At 38.5% G+C, this 21,453-nt stretch overlaps 1 protein-coding gene across 1 annotated transcript in view; it reads left to right on the plus strand.

Annotated features, from left to right (window-relative positions):
* Positions 1–17,988, plus strand: part of OCA2 (OCA2 melanosomal transmembrane protein) — a 161,198-nt gene extending 143,210 nt beyond the window's left edge. Inside the window, exon 23 of the mRNA XM_071418236.1 lies at positions 16,163–17,988. Coding sequence (XP_071274337.1) covers positions 16,163–16,250 — 88 coding nt within the window. The 3' untranslated portion in view covers positions 16,251–17,988. The remainder of the gene's footprint in view (positions 1–16,162) is intronic.
* The last annotated feature ends 3,465 nt before the right edge of the window (positions 17,989–21,453 follow it).

Here is a 21,453-nt window from a genome sequence, read left to right on the forward strand (position 1 = left end):
ACAGAAAATGTAATACTGAACTGCAAAGATGTCTGGTTTCAATACTGCACTACAAATCTGACTATATTCTTCTGGCACAAAGTATATGTAGTCAGTGTATATTCTGAAGTGCTAGCTATTAGTATGTCAATGCATAGAAGATTTTGAAACACTAAATATGTGCTAAAGCTTATCATTAAATAAATTACTACAGGGACATTCATGTAAGTTGTTTATTTCCATTGTAACTACCAGGGCACGGTATATTTTGTGCAAACTTAATAATGTAGTTGCCTTTGCAAAAAGTGTTCAAATACACTTTTAGTCCTTAATAATTTCAACCAGTGCAGGCAAATAGTTCATTTGTTCTTTACATTTTGGCAGATATTCTTCATCAGAAGAATAATTGGAGTTTTCAAGTTTAAGGTACACTGATGGAATATTAATTTTTGGCTTTGTGAGACTTCTGAATAGTATTTAGAATATGGAACTGTTCAGAATAAAAATTGCATGCAGAAGTATTATTGCTTTCAGCCATAATTATATATTATTCCCTACTCTAGTAATGTTTTCATGTTTGATAGGTATACATCTGAGTTGTAAACAGATTAAAATCTTAAGGCCTTTGAGCTTTGTTAGAGATTATTCATTAAATCTTACAGCTTTCAAAACTATTTCAGTAAATGGAACTTCACTTTTCTACTTCCTGTTAAGGTCAGAAGTATATGCTGTGGTGGTATCAACAGCAGTGCACTAATCAAATAATATTGTAATTTAAAATGAAATTGTAATACTAATTTTTTTTTAATAACAGAATTTTAGTCTTCCTATATAACTTAACACTTCCTTAGGATTTACATGAAATTTCAAAATGTATGCCAAACTTTAACTTTACATTTCTTTCTCTTCCCTGTTACCTTCCCATGCCTATAAGCACTCTGATTAAATTGGAGACTAGAACTATGTAATGGAAGCACATGCAAAGCTAGGTCCCTTGCTCGAATCCTTCTTGATTCATTCAAGTTTTCACCTTGTAGCAAGTATGTTTCAGAAAAAAAAAAAAAAAGCCTTTGAAAAGTTTTTTGCTCCTTTCTTTCCATCAAAGCCCAACTTTTCCTCTGCTTTCCTGCACAATTGTATTGCTGTGAATGTGTCGCTGTGTTTTCCACCTATTAACTTCTGAATGTGCTTATCAACTTCAAACACTTTTGGCAGGGGGGAGAATGGTGGGGATAGGAGGCTTTATTTCTCAAGTATAATTAAAACCCCTGAAATGTCATCAAAGTTAATGGCTGGGAAGAGGAAAGAAACCCTATTTTTATTCTCACTGAGGGAAAGAGCAGTCTGAGGCCACACTTCTTTACACACTGAAAAAAATCCATGTAGGTGTGCATCATTATATGTTACAGAGGAAAGGTTTCTTCCTAGACAGAAAGTCAATCAAACTTAAGACACAAATAGATAGGAAATAAGGCTCCATTATTTTCTAATGTTGATGGAGCTGCTCGTCAGTAAAGGCGAGATTCATCTCACCTCACTTTTCCATTCTACAGTGTTGATATCTTTATTTCCATACTTGGCTCTCGCTGTGGTCACTGGAGAGAAACAGCTCTTGGAAGGTCATTCCCTTCAGAGTATGAGTTGTGTGCCCAGGAGCAGGGCTTGGGCTCCTAAAGAAATGGGAGAAGATTGTCCTGTCCCTCAAATGGTGTGTCCAAAGCTGTGGATAAATGAGTTGGTGGGAGCAGGGAGGAAAGGGAGCTTGAGAAGGGAACAAGTCCAGGCAATCAGAGGTGATTCTAAGAAGAGAAGAATAAGGGAAATGCTTGCCCATTTACATGATTTTTGTTATTTGATTTGGAGAGAAAAAAAGCCAGACTGCCTTAACTTAGTTTCTGTTTCTGTGTCACCTGGGAGATTTTATAAAGTACACACACAGTTTTTTTGTATTGAGTAATACATATTTAAATTCTCAAATATGTAATGTCTTATGTTCTGATATAAATTGGATTTTTTTTCCCCCAAAAATTCCTACTTTTTTCAGCTTCATTCAGATTCATCAAATGCCAAAATTTTAGTTAATTACAACATGCTCAATTTGATTAGACAGTCACTATAGTTGCTGAACATGAGTGTTATTCAAACATTGTTGAAATTAGAAAATGATTTTCTAATTAAATAGGGTATTTTTGCAATTACCAGAATTATTCAGTGCTGGCTGGAGAATACTTGCTTGGAGAAATCCTGTATCTCCAAACACTGTTTTGCAAAACAATTTGCAAGAGATCCAAACAAAAAGATACCTGAGATGGAAGAAAGATTTATGAAATCTGGCAAACTTAGAGAACACTGTCAGTATGAAACTTATATATATTTGCCATTTACACACTGATTAATAGACTGTCTTATGAGAAAATATTATTTTTTTCTACAGCTAGAGTTTGCTTTATCCAATGGTTTATTTCCTGCCAAACCATCATACAGGCATTTGGAGTCACATCATAATATAATTTTCCAGGCATTTAATTTTCTCAAATAATTTGATATTTTTATATTTTTAATAGAACTAGCAAAGTGATTTTCCCTATTACTAGATAATGTGTTAAGTAGACTATGCTGGTGTCTCCCAGCACAATCAGAAGAAAGGAGGGTTTACTGTTTAGATTATTTTCATTATAATGCATTTGAATTTAGAGCAGCTCGAAGGAAATAATGCTTTTTATGGAAGAGGAAATAGATTTTTATTTTCTTGTGTAAACTAGACACTATTTTTCACACAAAAGATGTGGTAGTATTTACTGTATTCCTTGCTTTTTTGCTGCTTGAACTTAGCAGTGAATTTTGATAACTTAAAATATCTTCCTGATTATATTTACTCTCAGGGGTACTGCATTAATATAAACAGCACTAGTAAAACCCTTGAATTCTAACTTCTTGATCATTACTTTCAGTTTTTCAGCTGCAATGAAGGTTACTTAATAGGGCTGGTCTAAAGTTTTAAACAGAAAAAAAGCAGCTCAATAGGCTAAAACAACTGTGGTTAGGTAATGAGAGTGGTTTTAAATTGATAGTGACTAAGAACTGCTTTTATGGGAGGAGGTACAAAACTCACTCCTGAAAAATAAAATTTTGTTGGTTTGGGGAGCTTTCTTTGGGGCTGTTTGTTTGGGTTGTTGGGGAGTTTTGTTTGTTTGTGGTTTTCTTTGTTTGGTTTTTTGCTTGTTTTTTTGTTGTAAGGTTTCAGTTTTATTCCAGATCTTAAAAAAGTCCAGTAAAGAAAAAGGAAAGGATTATTCCTAAGAAAGTTTATAAAAGAGTACTGGGCTAGAGGATTTCTGTGCTTGTTTTCTTCTCCTTTGTGGTACTGTTTGACATATATTACTAAATATTACTAAACAATTTTAAAAGTATTCATGTTGAGATTTTTTTCCTTCTTTTTCTGTGTTTATTATTAAGCCATTTGTTATTTTCTTTACTGCTTGATGATAATAAACCAAAAACTTATTAGAGGTTCAAAATAAATGTCATCATATGGATAAATTGTTCTTTTAGTATTATGGAAACTATCTAAATAATAGATTTTCTAAAGGCAAAGAGAAAAAAAACCCCTAAATATTCACCACTCAATAAATACTCATATTCCATCTCTGGCACTGTAAGGATATTTATACCTAGCTTGTTTCAGATTTTCTCATAATGCTACAGTAAAAATGCATTAAAGTGTGTTACTGTACCCTCTCTTTCTAAGACAGAAAATTCAAAACTGTTAACCTTAGCTGGAAAGGCCAAATTTAGAGAAGTAAACTAACATGGAAAATATCTTAAACATATCTGAAATAATAATCCTGATATTTTAGAAAGTTAATTTTGTGTTTCTCTGGTGGGACTTAGGAACAGTTCAGAATTACTTGATTACACTTAAATCAACTGTTTGACTGTCTAAGCTCTTCAAAGGACTAAAACAGAAAAAGGATGAAGACTGGGGTACCTGGATGTAAATTGCTGACCCAGGCCATCTCCTACATAACTCACTAGTTAGTGAACTTCCATTACCCTCCTGTGTTCTGTTCTCAATTAAGTGCAGATCCATTTGCATGCTTGCATTACAGGAGTAGCAATCCTTCTCTTCCACTGCAGTCAGAGGTGGGAGGAGGGAGGCAGAAATCAGTGAAGCAAGCATCTTACTTTTCACCCACTTGTTAAAAAGATAAATACTATCTTCATAATTAAAAAAAATCCAGTGCTTTTATTTCTGTTTTTCCCTCATTTCAGACACTGTAATTCCTATTCCCAACACAAGCCTGAGTAACATGCATGATGGTGTGGGTTAGATGACAACACCAGGGCTAATGTGTCTTTCTCAAATAATTTCTGAAAATGTAGTACATTTTTAGGAATTGAGAACTGGACTGTCTCAAGCTCTGCCCTATCAGTTGGAAGTGCCTTTAGGCCTAAGTTGGGCCATCTGTAACAATTAGACTGTGACACTTCTGCCTGATTGATTACAATATCTGTGAACTGCTCCTGTAGCTAAGCCCATGTTTAATCATCCTGCTGGTGTACTTATCTGCCTTCCCACATTATACTTTTTCCATCTTCACCATCTGTTAGGTCTCCATGGGGTGACCTTGTTGTGGTCTTTCAGTACCTGAAGGGAGCCTATGAGAAAGGTGGAGAGAGACTATTTACAAGACCATAAAGGCTCCAAACAGAAAGCAGGCTTAGACTAAATATTAGAAACATTACTGTGAAGATGGTGAGACATTGGAACAGATTGCCCAGAGAGGCTGTGGGTATCCCATCCCTGGAAGTGCTTAAAGCTGGGCTGGAGGGAGCTCTGAGGAACCTGGTCTAGTGAGATGTTATCCCTACCCAGTGCAGGGGAGTTGGAACCAGATGATTTTTAGGGTCCCTTCCAACCCAGACCATTCTATGATTCTATGACTTTCTTTCATCTTGTTAAAAATGTTGGTATATACATCTGTGACAATCCAGAGGGTATATTTATATATTATTTATTTTTCTAATGCTTTTTATATGGGAGCTTTAACATGCTGTAGAATGGATGCACTTAGAATAGGATTCATTTAATTTAACCTTAGTTTGCTAGTGCACTTAAAATTAGACCTATTAATAAAAGTTTTCCCTGTAAAGAGCAGATAAGAGCTCAAATCTGTGGCTCCTCTGGGGCAGAAAGGCCTGTACGCTGCAGTGCACCATGATGGCAGTGAGGGCTTGTGACACTCCACCTGCCCCCTCATTCACCTTTGGTTAACGTTTCATGGTGGGTGGGAGGGAAACCTCCAAGTGCACCCTGCTGGAATGAAAATCTCCACTCTCTGCTTTCTCTTAGGCTGCACAGCCTGTAGATTATACTTGTGGTGGAAAGTTTACTGGCCTTACATCATTAACAGGCTTTTATCAGGAGGCATCTGCTGAATTCATAATGAAAAATAATCATTAGTGCACAGGAAACATCCTTTTACTTCTTAATTCAAAGTGCAATTACATTGCTCCTTTGTCCTGGTGAACTTCTGTACACAAGTTCTCTATCATTATGTTGTGTGGCATTGTGGGAATCTCAAAGTGGAGAGAAAAAGAGGGGAACAGGGTGGAACATACTCCTTTTTATGCAATATCTGGATTTTTAACAAAGTCTAGAGTTTTAAAAATAGTTGAGTGTGCTCTGATGAAATTATTAAAGAATGGGCTGATTAATCTCTACCATAAAATGTAATTTCCTTTTATCTTGTGCTTTAACCAAAATAAGAGTCCATTTGGAAGAAAATAAAACCTAAGAGAAGTGCCCCAAGATACCATTTGTGAGGGTTGGAATTAAGGACATTAATGGAAATGACATTCAAGCAACTTCTTCTCCTAAATCCTTGCTAAGAAAAAGCAAGATAATAAAGAGTTAGTAAAGGTTATTTAATTTGAAACATTTTGGGACTAAAATAAATCACAGTAAATTTCTGCCATACCCATTGTCTTTGATTTGTTTAAACCATATGCAAATACATTGTAGTCCAAAAAATGGGTAGATCCAGTTTGTTTTAAAAACATGCAAAACGTTTTATTTCATGTGACATTTCTATAGCAGTGAGATTTGAGCTATAAAAAGGTATTTTAAGAAAAATGTCCTTAAGCCTTGAATTTGCTTTTGGCAAGGCAGAAAAGCATATAATTGTCAGAAGTAAGCTTACAATATGTTAAATGTTTCATAAAATACAGAAGCTGTAACTGCAAATATTGCAAAACCCATTTCAACAGTCCTAATGCATTCATTTTTGCACAGTGGACCTCACTAGTTTTGTATAAATCTATCTCATTAGTAGAATATTTGTATCAGAATCATTCAAACAATTCATGAGAACAAGTGCTGTCAGACAAGATGTACTTCATTGATTTTCTCTTCTAGCTGGCCATGATGATTTTAATCTTCTTAAGCTCAGACTCACAACCACACCTCATTACCCAGATGTGTGGAAGAGAAATAAGTATAGCTTTCCCAAGAAGCTGAACTAATTACATATATTTGCATTTCCTAGACTTTAGAATGGCATGAAGATTTCATAACCAGAAGCCGCAAATTGAGGATAAAATTTGTTTTGGGGTCTGCCTAAAAGATGTGGAGGGCAAATACATTGCTAATATGTGATGATAGATCCAAGGGTGACATGAAGTCACAAAAAGCACTAACAGATTATTTTGAATGCCGCGCTTTATCATGGCATGTTGCACTTCTTTAGTAGGGTATGAACTGGTCTGTCTATAGATAAGACCTTCCCCTAATATTCATAGAAACTTGGAATCCTTTAGCTTTTAAAAGACCCTGAACATTATCAAGTCCAACCGTTACTCTAACGCTGCAGAGTCCACCTTCAGGGATGGTGACTCCACACTTCCCTGAGCAGCCTGTTCCAATGCCTAACCACCCTGTCAGTGAAGAAATTGTTCTGAACATCCAACCTAAACTTTCCCTGGCAAAACTTGAGGCTGTTTCATCTTGCCCTATCACTGGTTGCCCAGAAGAGACCAACTGACACCTTGCTACAACCTCCTTTCAGGTAGCAGTTAAGCAATAAGGTCACCCCTGAGCCTCCTCTTCTCCAAGCTAGACAACTCCAGCTTCCTCAGCCGCTCCTCACAGGACTTGTGCTCCAGCCCCTTCCCCAGCTCTGTTTCTCTGGATAAAATCCAGCTCCTCAATGTCTTTCTTGTGAAACTGAGGGGCCCGAACTGAACACAGCACTTGAAGTGTGGCCTCATCAGCACACAGGCGCAATTATGCTCCTAGTCCTGCTGGCCACACGATTTCTGGTACAGGCCAAGATGCCATTGGCTTTCTTGGTCACCTGGACACAATTTGGTTCATGTTCAGTGGCTGTTGACCAGCCACTAGGGTAGATTTTCCATAGGGTAGATTTCCAGCCACTCTTTCCCAAACCTGTAGCATTGAATGGGGTTGTTTGACCAAAGTGCATTATGTGCATCTAGGTGGATCCACACAGACAAATTTATCTGTATTATGCTGGTCTTTCTGAGAAAAATATTACCCCTAGTTCTGTGTGTTCAGGTCTTTTTCTGTACTTGAGATTGTGCTCTTGACTGGCTGTCTGCAGGATTTCACATTTTTCTATTGGATTAGTATATTTATTTTTAAAAGAAAGATGAGATACCCTTGTCATCTAACAATTGTCTTGCTGATTTTTAAATTATCAATTACAGTATCTTTTTTACTAGAAGTGATGTGTTTTCCAATTTTTTTCATGATTTTTCTTACTGGCTACTAACTTACAATATATGAATAGGCTTCAGATAAGTATCAGAGTCACTTATTCTGACAGTCCTGTATTTAATCTCAGTTGCACCACAGAGACCTAGACAGAGACTACAACAAATATTGTATTAACAGTCATTTGAAACTGCCAGGTGGAGCTGGCAGACCAACTACTCTCTAATTCAGAATTAAAGTCTGAAATTTTTCTTTCTGTAATCAGAATTTTGAAAGGCCAAGGAAAGGCCTGTTGCTTGTTCTGCACATAACTCTGCATATAACTATAAGAGTCAAACACCTCTAGGAGAATATTCTAGATAGAACTTTTCTATTTTCTCACTCAGGATCTGATTTTCCCTATCTTAAGTTTACTCCAGGCAGTAATTCTATGGAAAATCTTGGCATAGATTCAAACAGACAGAATATAATGAGAAATTGTTAAAAATTTAGCAAGCAGATGAATATAGAATTATAGGTTTTGTTCAGTATTTTAAATTTCACAGAGATTCCTATGTATGGTAACTAGTAGGTAACGACACTGTAATTTTTATGTAATTTCAGACTATATGAAATTTACAGTAGTTTAATGTTAACTTAATGATCACTTGCTGTTTTAGCCACCTGTTTTCTGAGCTACAACAGGTGTCTAGATTTGAAGGGGTCATAGGTATATGATAAACATTTTGAATATGTTTTCTTTAAGCTGATAGGAAAGTCCATACGTTCCATTCAGGTAAGCTGGATCAGTATGTCAAAGACTAGCAATGATGGAAGGGTTGATACAACTGAAATGATAGGGCACTCAGAAGGTAGTCTGCATGGATAAAAAGGGAAAGAAGAAATAGGGTGAATCTTGTGGTTATATCCTTTTGTTGAAAAGAAAATGACTTACTTTGCAAATTGAATTATGACATTTCATTAAAATGTATAACTTTCCTTTTGTTCAGAACTAACCTTATATATGTCCTAAGCATGCTCACACCTGAGTCTCTTTTTTGGGGCTGCTTTCAGAGACTTTTAGATCTTCTTTTAAGAATGAGTTTGTATTTATCAGAATTCCAGAGCAAAACACTGCAGAAAGTGAGAGACTGTCCAAGATTGAGAAGAATTCTGTTCTCTGTTCTTCATTAAATATTTTCTGATGAGATGTCAATCTTCAGGTGTGCAGATAATGCCTACTTATCCTGTGTTGAATAACAGAGAAACAAATAAAAGTCTGAGAATTACAGAGTGGTTGAGGTTGGAAGGGACCTCTGGGAGTCTCTCTCAAGCAGGGCCACCTAGATCCTATTTCCCTGGCCCATATCCATATGACTTTTGAATACTTCCAAGGATGGAGACTTCACAATCTCCCTGGGCAACCTGTGTCAGTGCTTGGTCACCAACACAGTCAAAAAAGCATTTCCTGATGTTCAGACAGAACGTCCTGTGTTTCATTTTGTGCTGTCTCTGGTCCTTTCCCTGGGCATCACTGGGGAAGGCCTGGTGCTGTGCTCTTTACACAATCAAAAACTTATACACATTGACGAGTTCCCCTCTTCTCCAGGCTGCACAGCCCCAGCCCTCAGGCCTTTCCTTGTATTATTGATCTTCCAGTCCTGCAATCATTGTAGCCCTTCACTGGACTCTCTCCATTATGTCCATGTCTCTTTTACTGGGAAAGCCAAAACTGGATCCAGCACTCCAGGTGTAACCTCAGCAGTGCTGAATAGAGGAAAAGGATCACCTCTCTTGACCTGCTGGTAATATTTTCTTAATGCATCCCAAGATACCATTAGCCTTCCTTGTTGCAAAGACAAGTTCATGGTTCATGTTCAATTAGTGTCCACCATCTGTCCAGGCCCTGTCTGTTTCTGCAAAAGCTGAGGTTATAACTTCTGTAAAACCTGTGGCATGAAACTGATACAAATTGAGAAAAACTAAAATTTTAAGTGTGATGAAACTCTACCAGTTGAATTTAAATTTTGCATTAAATTGCAAATACAAGTAGAAGTTAGCTTTAACTCTTTTTTAACTCTTACCCCTGTTTACCACCAGTCTGCCAGTGGTTTGGTCTTGGGCGATTTCTGCTGTTGCTTTTCCACTGAGAATCCACTGAAGGTTCCTTGGTTCTTAGGAGACATGCTCCTTCCACAGATTTCCCCAAGGATGCACAGACTGTGCAAGTTATGAACTGTCAATGAAGGTAGTGCATGTAGGCAAGGTTTTAATGCACAAGAACGTCTTGTATTTTGTGTCCCAAATCAAGCAGAACAGGGCAATGAACCTGGGTCTTATACATGCTGGATCCTACTGGCTCTTGAAGCATTGCAAAATAGAGCTGCAAGGTAATGCATGACACCAGTTTGTGCAAGAAAACTCAATTCTAACCCCAAAGGCTTCACTATTATTATTTAGCAAATAATATTGGATAAACTTATAACCTAAGAAAACTGTAATATTCACTTCCATATAAACTTATTAAAAATGGATTTTATTCCTAGAATAATCATACAGTGGTTTTCTTTTTTCCAAGTAAATACAGGGCCAGAAATCTTGCAGTGAGACAGAATTAGAAATATCTAGGTCATTTTCAGCAAAAAGGTTAACTTCTCTTGCTAGTTTTATGCCCACAGTTGACTTCTAATACATATTTCACACTTACCTCCACAGACTTTCATTTTGTTCATTTCAAATTCTCATTTTGATTTGCTAAGAAAGAGTATGCTGAATTCTTTTCTCCACAGAGTCTGACATCTCTCCCACACTGGGACAATTTGCAAGCTTTTCGTTATTGGATTGTTGAAGTTATTAATAAGTAAAACTTTGTCCAAGACAGATCCCTGGGGCTCTCACTTGAAACATTCTCACTACCTCACACTGAGCTAACATCTGTTTTTCATGTATATTTAGGCTGGGCAATTTCATTTAGATGGGAATTTTCCATGTAAGCCTCTAATATGAAGAGGAGGAGAGGAAAAAGGGGGTGACTGCTGAATCCTGCCATCCTTCCCTGTAGCATTGTGTTTTTTAATTGTAATGCATTTCTAGCAGTCAGTTTTGCAATCTTTCTTATTTTGTACTGTTATAGCATATTTTATTCTTGATGGATTTTTCCTTTCCCCCGTGTTATTGGGTTTGCCCTGGCTCTCCATCTCTCCAAAGATCTGCCCCTCCGTTCCCTCTTCCTCCTCCTATTGAGCGTCAATCCCTCCCCAGGCCTGCCTCTTTCTCTAGAAACTTCCCTATCAATCTTGTGTCCTTGGAAACCCCACTGGTTTGTTTAAAGTATTCTCCTCCCCTGCAGTCTCTTATCGGTTTAAACATTGCATTCCCTGCCTTGTGTTCTGCCCCCAATTTCTCCCAGTTGGTCTAAGATTGTATCCTTCCCTGAGACCTCCTCCCCCTTATAATCTGATGTATGCAGTTGAGTTTGCCCTTTCTGTCACTGAACCTCCGGGAATAACCTTCTTTGGAAGCCATACAGAGGGACTCTCCCTGATCCTTGTCCCTACCCTTGGCACAGTTTGCAGACCACCTGAGCTGTAGAGCTGCCGTGCCCTGTAGCTGCACCCTGGATGGAGCAGCTTTCTGGGGGCAGCCCGCCTGTGCTGTTGGTGCCGGGAGCTGGTCGGAATAATCCGGCACTGTGGCACTTCCCTTTCTTGTGTCTGACCTTGCTTCCTCTCTGCAGTGGTAAACCCTCCCTCAGCTGGCTGCAGAGCACCAAGATGCACTTTTTGAACCATGCAGGCTTCTGTGTATATCCCTGTCTGCAGAGGGGAAGAGACAAGGAAAGTGCTGTGCAGGATGCAAAAATGTATTTTTATGCAAATATGATCATTAGTGTTTCTTATGAGTCTGAAGCTTTAGAACACAAAAGGTTTTGAAAACTTCTAAACTCCACTGATCCTTTTCCCTGGTGTCTCTGTCTCTCTGCGAGCCTCTCAGGAGCCCTGGGCCAGTCCCGAGTCGGCAGACACCGGGGGGGGGGGGGGGTAGCCCTGACACGGCCGATAGTGGGGAGACACTGTCTGTGTGTGCTCCGAGGGTACTGAGGGCACCTGGGCTGGCAGGGAGACACTCTCTGTGTGTGCCCCGAGGGTGCTGAGGGCACCTGGGCTGGCAGGGAGACACTGTCTGTGTGTGCCCCGAGGGTACTGAGGGCACCTGGGCTGGGGGGAGACACTGTCTGTGTGTGCCCTGAGGGTGCTGAGGGCACCTGGGCTGGCAGGGAGACACTCTCTGTGTGTGCCCCGAGGGTGCTGAGGGCACCTGGGCTGACAGCAGGGAGACACTGTCTGTGTGTGCCCCGAGGGTGCTGAGGGCACCTGGGCTGGGGGGAGACACTCACTGTGTGTGCCCCGAGGGTGCTGAGGGCACTTAGGCTGGTTGCCTTCGCTGCAGCAGAGACACCAGAGACATCGGTAGAAGGGCCGACTCTTAGCAGGGGTCAATCCAAGGTTTTATTAGGAGTCCCGAAGGAGCTCCTGCACCTCAGGGGGCCTCCTGCCGAGAGCCCTGGGGGATGTCCCAAGGTCACATTTAAAGGGAGGTGGAAACCAAAAGTAGATAACATTTTACCAACCAATAGGTATCTCTGGGGGATGGGTGCTGGGGGATAGACATATAGGACAGCGTATGGGGCAGGGCTTGGGGGGCTGACTCCCAGCCTCTGGCTAATCACTCGACAACTTGGACTGAAACTTCTGGATGGAGGGTATGGGATGCTGAGTGATTGACAGAGAGCCAGGGTGGGGGTTTGGGGATGATCTCATCCTGGGAGAGGGATAACACAGGTAAAGGGAGGGGGGTACAGTCTGGGATAAACCATTTGGGAAGAATATGGGAATACAAAACAAAACTACTTCAAAGTATTACAAAATATAAAAACGCACTACAGCACCCTGGAGAGGAGCAAAAGAATGTCATGGTCCTTTTTGATTCCAAGGGGTATGCTGGAAATGAGAGTGGCTGAAAGTAATTTTTACATTGTTTAATGTGCATTCTTGGACCTAATATACTAAAGAAAACATTTGTAACCATACATTGTGTGATATGTGGCCTGGGACAGGAACTTTTTGTTCCTTGGGGAAGAGCAATGGGTAGTGTAAATAGCATGATCCCATGATACTCAAGGACTCTATTAACTCTGCAGTAACTAATACTTACTGCTTTTTTCTCTTCTCGCTCTGGTACACAAATTCCACATTGAATTTGATCCAATTACATTAGTGCTCAGGCCAGTGAGCCTGAAATTCAGACCTTAAGTTGTGGGATAATTGCCCATGCAATGAGAATAACAGCTTTGTAATTGTGCCCTATGCAAGCATCCACACTATGTGCAATGAGGTTCCTCCCCAGGCCGGCTGCTTCTGCCTCCAGCTACACATTTGACTGGCACTGTGACAGTGGTGGTGTCATCCCAATTCCTGCTTGTGGCCCTGTATAATTAATCCATTTTCTTGCATGTGCCTCCTCCAAGTTTGAGCAAACCTTTTTGTTCTGTTTTCAGTGGTCAAGTAGCCCTTGAATTTTTTTGGATCCTTTCTTCCCCTTGCCAGTCTTTACAAAGGCATCATATTGCCATTCATTGCTGAGCTACTGTGCATTCTCCAGGGAGGTTCGTTAGGTGGCATTAATACAGACTAAGATCTGCTCTGTCTCCATACTTCCCAGTGCCAGCTCATTGCTTGCCAAGTGTGAGGTCAGGAGATCTCTGTTTTCTGTCAAACAGCAGCTGCTGCTCTTAACAGTGCTGCAGCAATCTCCACCTCACTAGCCTGTCATGGAGATAGAGCCACAGGGGGCATTCATTAAATATACCAAAGGATGTAGTAGGGAGTTTTAGCTAACCTATTTTATTCCTATAGCCATTGCTGGGGTTGCTTTTTTTTGTCCCATCAGGACACTTTTGTCTAAGTGAGATTAGGCAATGCCGCAGATCAGATTGGCTGACAGAAGAATGGGAAGGGTCTGCAAAACAGCTGGCTAGCCAGGAAATTAATTAATTTATTTATTTTTTGGGGTTCTTTTTCCTAAAATATCTCCAGGAGAAGCATTAGCTCTTCTGTATTACAATATAATCAGCTTGATCGTAGTTTAGTGATTGAAGAGTGATTCAGCCCTTTCAAGAAACAAGTCATTCAAAAGCAAGGATCTGACCAGTTGGATTGGAAAACAAATAACAATTCTCTGCAGTATATTTATGCATGTTCATAAGAAAGAAACCCCTTCCACTTCCCAAAAAATCCTTCAAATGCATTTCAGACTTTTCAGGAAATATTTGAAAGCTGTGGCAATTCTCTAACCCTTTCTAGCAATCTTTTGTACCTTTCTCCATTCATGTCTTGGTCTCAGCTGGCCCTTCTCTCTAATCTCATTTTTTTTCCCAAGTCCAAATGGCAACTTAACATCAATGCTTTCAGAGCCAGAAGAGCAATAATGATGCCCGATGCCAAAATGGCAGAAAAGGCCAGTTCACCAGGTCCAAACCCCTAGAGGGATGAAGAAGAAAGCCTCTGGAGCCAGGCATGGTGGTAACTGTCCTTCTGAGGCAGATCTTGCAGGCAATATTGGGTGATGGACACAGGGACGCTTCTTGTACACAAGGAGCCAGGCCAACTTCTTCAGAGGGGTGTCAAGGACACAGAAATGAGATCATCTGTCAGTCTGACAGTCTTCTCTTTGGACATTTTCTGTCTTGCAGGGGTTTCCTTTTCATCTCTTGGATTGAATCTATTTCTGTAGGTGTGTGAGATGAGCACACTTCCATACTGGGATGAGTGACCATGAAGCTGCCATTATGGACAAACTTGCTCTTTCCTAAATAATTCCAACATTTTTTTTAGAGTGCTTGTGTTCATTAATTTCCCAGCTATTCTACAAACTTTATATGCTAGAGCTGATTATTTTTGTGTTTGCAGTGATCTTCACTGCTGCTAGAATTCCTTTCTCAGAAACTCAAACCAATGACTGTTAAAGGCACTTCTGATCTGCTGGTCACATCTATGCCTCTGCCAGTCAGCTTTCCAGAGAAACAGCTATGGAAGAAACATCTCATGAGGCTCTCATGAGTTCAGGGTAATGTTGCAGCTGCAGGTAGAAGCAGATGGTAATGAGCAATTGAGAAGTTTAGTTTTCATTTTATGCAAGGGCTTCCTAGCCTGAAGAAGTGGGGGCTGCATTTAATGCCCCAAGATATCTCTTCTATCTGTAGCTTGCTAAGGGAAGGAGTTGCTCATTCAACCAAGCTCAGAGAACAATGTCCTCCTGTCCCCTACAAAATGGTCATCTCCTAGTACTCTATCAGTAATGGCAGAGGGGAAAAGGCTCGAGTAACTTCCTAAGGGCAAAGCAAGGCAAAAGGGCAGAATTAATATACCCACATGTGTAAATTAGTCTTAGTTCAAGAAAAAGAATTAATAAAATGCTGAACTTCAGACAACATTGCTGTGCTTTTCTGAGTTTTATGAAAACTCTTGTCTGAATCTGGTAAAAGAAAGTGTATAAGGGTATCATTTGTGGCATGATCATATCTCTGTTCTCCTTGTGATTTTAGTAACATGAAATAAATTAGTGTTATCACAGCAGTGTTTTTTCACAGACTCCTGGTATCATACAAAAATGCTTTTGAGTTTCAGAAAAGTTCTTTTTCACATATCTTAAAGACCTGCAGATTTAGCCATCAGGACTTGGCCAACTCCACAACATCCTTTTCACTTATCTGTCTCTGCTCTCTGTATTTGTCAGTCTAAATAGACGTATCAAATCTGGGTGTTGTCAGAAAATCTTTTCCTGTGGTGAAAAAAAATTAGTTTTTTGGGTAGAGCAGCAAGGTTTTAGTAATTTTACAAGTGCCTGGGGTTTATTTCCAACAGTCTGTTAATACTCAAGTCTGTTAGACATGGTGAGAGGTATGAAAGAGGAGTGCTAGCTGTATGTGACTCAGATCAACAGGGAAACAATTTAATGGGTTTGATCCAATATTGTGTTACAAAGTTCCATACCAGGATCACACACCTAATCTGAAGGGATGCACACTTGAAAGTAATTTCTAATGCTGCATAATTTGTAAGAATTGTTATTTTACCTGTATAATTGCATGTTGTGTGCACGGGAAAAAACCTGAAAAAGGCCAAAAGAGCAAAGCATGCAAGATTCTGAGACAATGTAAATTGGAACAGATGTTCTGAAACCAATGAAACGATGTGAATTTTGACCTTGTATCTCTAAGGTTCGAAGTAGAAAGGTGAGCTTGAGTATGATACTGTTATATGCTCAGAACATCTCTGCTTTTGGTATTGCTATAAACATATTTTTCACTCGGAATGTGTCGGATAATTCAAACTATCCTTTTTGTAAATAGGTTGGAGAACAAACTATAGTATCCTTATTAATCTTTGCTTTATTTTTTTGTTGTTCCAGGTTAGGTTTCCCCATGATGATCGTGTCCTGTACCATTGGGATGTGCTATCTTCTTGTTGCTCATGTTTTAGTAGGTTGGAACTCATAGTTATTTATACTTTCAAGAGTGAGATAAGCTTTCCCTTTTGTTTAGCTTATATCAGAATGTTAAGAACACATATGAAAGGAAAAAGATGTGTAAAATCCCAACATACAGTATCAATCAAAACGATTGTTGGCATAAACATCAGATGTGGTCATTCTTAACCTTTTGTTTATGAACAATATGGAGAATTAGACAATCAAAATTTAAAAAATCCATATATTTCATTATGAATGCAATTAGTGTGCCGATAAAAAGGAACCATCTCAAGGGAATATGCTGTGCCTGAAAGTTTGTATTGACACAATCTGAGTATAGTCACAGATGAAAAACTCATTCACAATAGCAGATGTTCAGTAATTTCTTTTTAGGGCTTCATTTTTCTTTGTCAATATATTTAGCTATTTGTATGAAAGTAATTAATATTCAAGTTGTAATAATTGAAAGTTAAGCAGAATATCTGTACACTTTGAAGGATGTATCATTATCTACATTAAAAATAAACACATGTCCTGGAAATGTGCTGTGGAAGGAATTATTATTTTGGAAGCAGGATTGTATTGCCCAGAGGCCCTGTTTTTTATTTTAAAGTTCCTAAACAATGTTATGCTACTTTTTTTTTTTCTTAAAATAAACCAATGTCACTCTTCTTACAAAAGGACAAACATAAATAGTGATAAAGCATCAGAAATCTTCCATTTAATCATTAATTCACTTTTGTGAAGGAGTACTCTGAGTATTTCAATAGGTTAATACACTACATGGAGGAATGAGCTCATACTGTGGCTTTGATTTCCTTACCTCTGGTGATAATGTTTTAAACCACATATATTGTTTTATATAATTGGCTGCCACAACAGGTCAGAATTGTCTTTATGAGTATTAAGTCCTGTGAGGTACTCAAGAGCTCAATTCCAAATCTTCCAAAATCTTGGTGGATTTGGTCTGAATTAACGGTGGGTGTATTTTACTGAGTCAGAAAAATTGGCAACCTGGTGAGTGCAACCCACCAGGTGGACGAGGCTGAATTACAGGAAGCCAGTAGAGATGATCAAATGTGGCTTTTGAGAAAGAAGCAGTATTTCCCCCGCCAAAGTGAGGAGATGTGAGATTAATCATGCATCCTGTTTGACTCATATATAGGTTGTATCCCTCACCAGGTTTGTTTTAAATGGGAAATGTTAAGAGGCCAAAGGGGGCACAGCACCCACTCTAAGCAAGGGCTGCCACCTCTCCTAGCAGGTTCAGTGATAGCAGAGAAAGTGTGTGGAGCCAGAGGGGAAGAGCTGTCTCCACTGATTCCAGACCTCTCACCAAGATATCCATCCCCAGCCATGCTCGGCCCCCAGATCAGTGAGAACTCCTGTGATGGAGCTGAATTTTGCAACACTGTTGAGAAACCTTGAGGTTGTGCCAACAGTGACCACCTGTGGAAAAGATCTCCCAGAACCAGCATAACTTCTGTGTCCTTTTATAGATATAAAACAAAACAAAACAAAAAAAATCCTACAAAACCAATCCAAAAAAACCCCACCAAACCTCTGTGATGTCTGGATCAGAACAAAACAAAACAGAACAAAGAATAAATGATGACTCTGAAAGACACTCCTTCATGCAGTTTTTCTGCGACTGAATTCGGCCTGTCTTAGTCTAAATGCAGAGAGTAGTTTACTATGTAATAACTGAAATTCTGTTTCGATTAAACAAACATTTATTTTAATCACCTCAACATTGATCTCTGGTTAAAAATAGTCGCAGAGTATTGTATAACCCTCAATATTTCTCACAATGGGGCAATATTGCTGCAGTCATTGATTGCACAAGAACTGTTGTATTAAGCCCTAGAAAATGCAAAATCAGCTTCTGCTGAAACATGACATTTAAAGTTTTTTTTTTTCTTTTCTGTTACATTAAAACCCAGTTTGCATGTATGAATATAAAAATGAGACTACGGTCACACAAAACGGTGTGCTAATTATTTTTAATTGTGGTTTTTAAGGAATAAAAAATTAACTAAAACCATATGCTACTTTTGAACCCTTGAAACTTTCCTGCAAATTCTGACCAAATTGTGCTAATAATGCAATCACACTAGCTGGTACAAAAATGCATTTTGCATTTACAGTCTGCTGGAAGGAGGGAAACAGAAATGCAGCAAATGCTATCCACTTATTCATGTCAGCAAATACTTCTGAACACTTTGGTGCAAGAGAGATCTCACTGCCTTCAAAAGTGCCACATCAACAGGACTCAAATGGGATTTTCTTTCTGCTATGTAACTTGTCCTGTGGAAAGAAGACAAGTAATGCACAGGGAGTACAAAATCATGTTGATAACAACACTTTTAGGCAACTGAACTTGAGTTTAGTCTGCTTCAAGGAAATTTTTTTGATGGCATATTGTTTTGCTGAGGATTTTCTTAATATAAACTGACTTTCTTTCCTTCAACAGTCTTTTATCTTCTTTTGCACAGCCAAGAGCTCGGTAAGACCTTAAATGAAAAAGCAAATTGTAAAAATAAAATAAAATTGTCTGTTTACACAGAGCTTTATGTGAGTGTAATGAAAATTACCCAGGTGCTTCAGATAATTTCAAGGTAATGAAGTACACTTTTCATTGCCTTCCATTACAGTTATCAATGTAATCTGCACATCAAAAGGGCACAATTACAGTGGCTACATCCTGGACAAAACCAGTGTGCAGGATTCCATAAAAATGGATCGGATCTGAAGAGTGGGTGGAGGTTATTTTTCCAGTGAAATTCTCTCTAAACAATAAAATATTAGTTAAGAAGTAGATAATGTACAAGTGTATTATCTTTAGCAGGCTTGTGGCTGTGACATATAGTAAATATAAAGATATGATTCTCTGAGGTCTACTTGCCCTTTCTGAGCTGTGTAAAATGCAATAAGATAGCAACATATGAATTACAGCACTACCAGACAAAGTAAGCCATGCTAAGTAATAGAAACCATCTCCAGTAGATAAGCAAGGCAATCACTGAAAGCAAGGAAAGAATCAGGGAAATACTAGAGCTTCACCAAATAGTGAGCTGTGCAGCAAACACCAACACTGAGAGTGGCCAAGGGTCTTCCCAGCCCAGCATCTGCCCTGGCAATTGGCTTAGCAGCTGCCTCTTTCAAATAGCAGAGCAAACATAAAACTGCATTCTCTGTGACCCAAAGTTTCTTAAATGCTAGACAGCACCTTAATTAATTACAGCCAATGGACTGTCCTTCCACAAACTTATCCAGCTCCTTGCTGAACCTGTGTGATTTCAGCTGTCCCAACAGTTGAATAGTTTATCAACAGATAAACTATACACTGTGGGAGGGTGATTCCAGACGTTGGCTTTGTCCTTTGCTCATTTATTTTTATGACACTTCTCTCCCAATTCCTTTGCCAAGTTTTTTGGTTGAGGAGGGGTAACACATAGCCATCTTTTTTTCTGAATCATGATTCTAAAGATCTATTTTCAATCTGATGTCTATTTTCAATCTGGACATCATAGTCTCTTTGTTCAGTTGCCATAAGGAAATGGTCACATATCTTTGCTCATCCCCTTTTCCACCTTCCAAAGTTTCACTATGGCCTTTTTGAGTTGAAAAGGTGAGAAGTATCAACGCTAGCCAAGACACCATGGATTTACACAGCAGCCTTCTCATTTCTTCTGATTTTCCATTTTATTCCTAATAATTGTTAAGACCCCTTCTTGGACTATATTGGCAAGACTGTATTGACAACTGAGGAATATATTTTTATAGAAGAACATCTTACAATAACAAGCAGCATTTCCTGAGTCACAATTTTTAGCTCACGTTGTTTAGCATATCAATTAAGGTCAATTTTACTTTACAACTGTCCACAGTGAATACCATAGAACAATTTTTCCCAGTTGTTTGCTCTTGTTAGGGCTTTTTGTAATTCTTTACTATTAATTGTATTTTTCTGAATAACCCTTAGACTTCCACATTTAACCTTTTACTTTAAACTCTAGACCATTTAAAAATATTTTGACCATTGCAGAACCAACCTTACTCCCTCTAGAGCTTCATGGAAGGGTCATACCCCTTATATTGTGGTAGTTTAATATTTTTGAGAGCTGCTGGACTGGATATATTTAATCTCTATAGTACCTACAGGTCAAATAAAAATGACTTGAAAAACTGGAAATGTTTTCTTCTGTGCCACAGTGAGTTTATGAACACTTTGCTAGCAAGATGTTACTGAGGTATGATTCAAAACGGTTTCTCAATTCTATTAGAATAATAGAACTAAACTGTAGAATTTAGAAACAGCCAACTGTCTTGAGAAAGATATTTTGATTTATTCTTTGAGGAATATGCCGAGTACAGATCACAGTTTTAAAAGGAAACTTGCCTAATTGCAGAGATTGTTTCTCAGCTACTCATAAAACTTATTTGAGAACATGCTAAAGTTTCTGGTACCATGTCTTCATTAACACTAAGTCTAGGCCCAGAAAGCAATTCTGATTTTCTTAATAAAAGTTGAAATAAAGTGTGTTATTTCTAAGACACCAAATTTAAAAGAAATAGTAAGAAATGAAAATTGCTTGACCACCAAGGAAGAGAAAGGTCTCATCTAAAAAGTCAAATATTATTTACAAAGTATTTGCAAAAATTGTCTTCAGACAACTGGCACTGCAGACTTCCTCCAGTGACTCAGCATGATTTTAGATCTAGTACATGGGAACAGGTCCAGGAATCAAAGGCTTTGATTTCCTGCTGTGTTGCTGGCTTTCTTTGTAACTTTTCATAGTCAATGGATTTGCTCACATATTTGTTTCCTCATTGTATCCAGATTTCTGAAGTGCTTACTAAACACACATTTTCTATATGGATGCTTTCAATTTTGCTAAAGAAATAAATAATATTGAACACATAGCAAAATATGCAATTATATGCAAACACAATCTATTGTTTTAGATACTAATAAAAATGTGGAAACATCAGTGTAACAGCTATCAGATTGTTATTCCCTACATTTACCCACATTATAGAATTCATAGGTTTCAAACAGCAGAAAATCAGTGGCACCTGAAGTAGACCAAAAATAAATATACTAAGCATAAGCCTCTGTGTTTGTTCCAATGGGATTCCAGGAAAATTATTGGGAACCAAATAATAAAAAAAAAGAAATAGCTGAAGCATTAAATATTTCTGAAGTGAATTTATGATAGGAAATCCTA

This window comes from Agelaius tricolor, unplaced genomic scaffold (assembly GCF_023055355.1).
Source record: "Agelaius tricolor isolate 1412-34295 unplaced genomic scaffold, bAgeTri1.0.p SCAF_79, whole genome shotgun sequence".
Lineage (NCBI taxonomy): Eukaryota > Metazoa > Chordata > Aves > Passeriformes > Icteridae > Agelaius > Agelaius tricolor.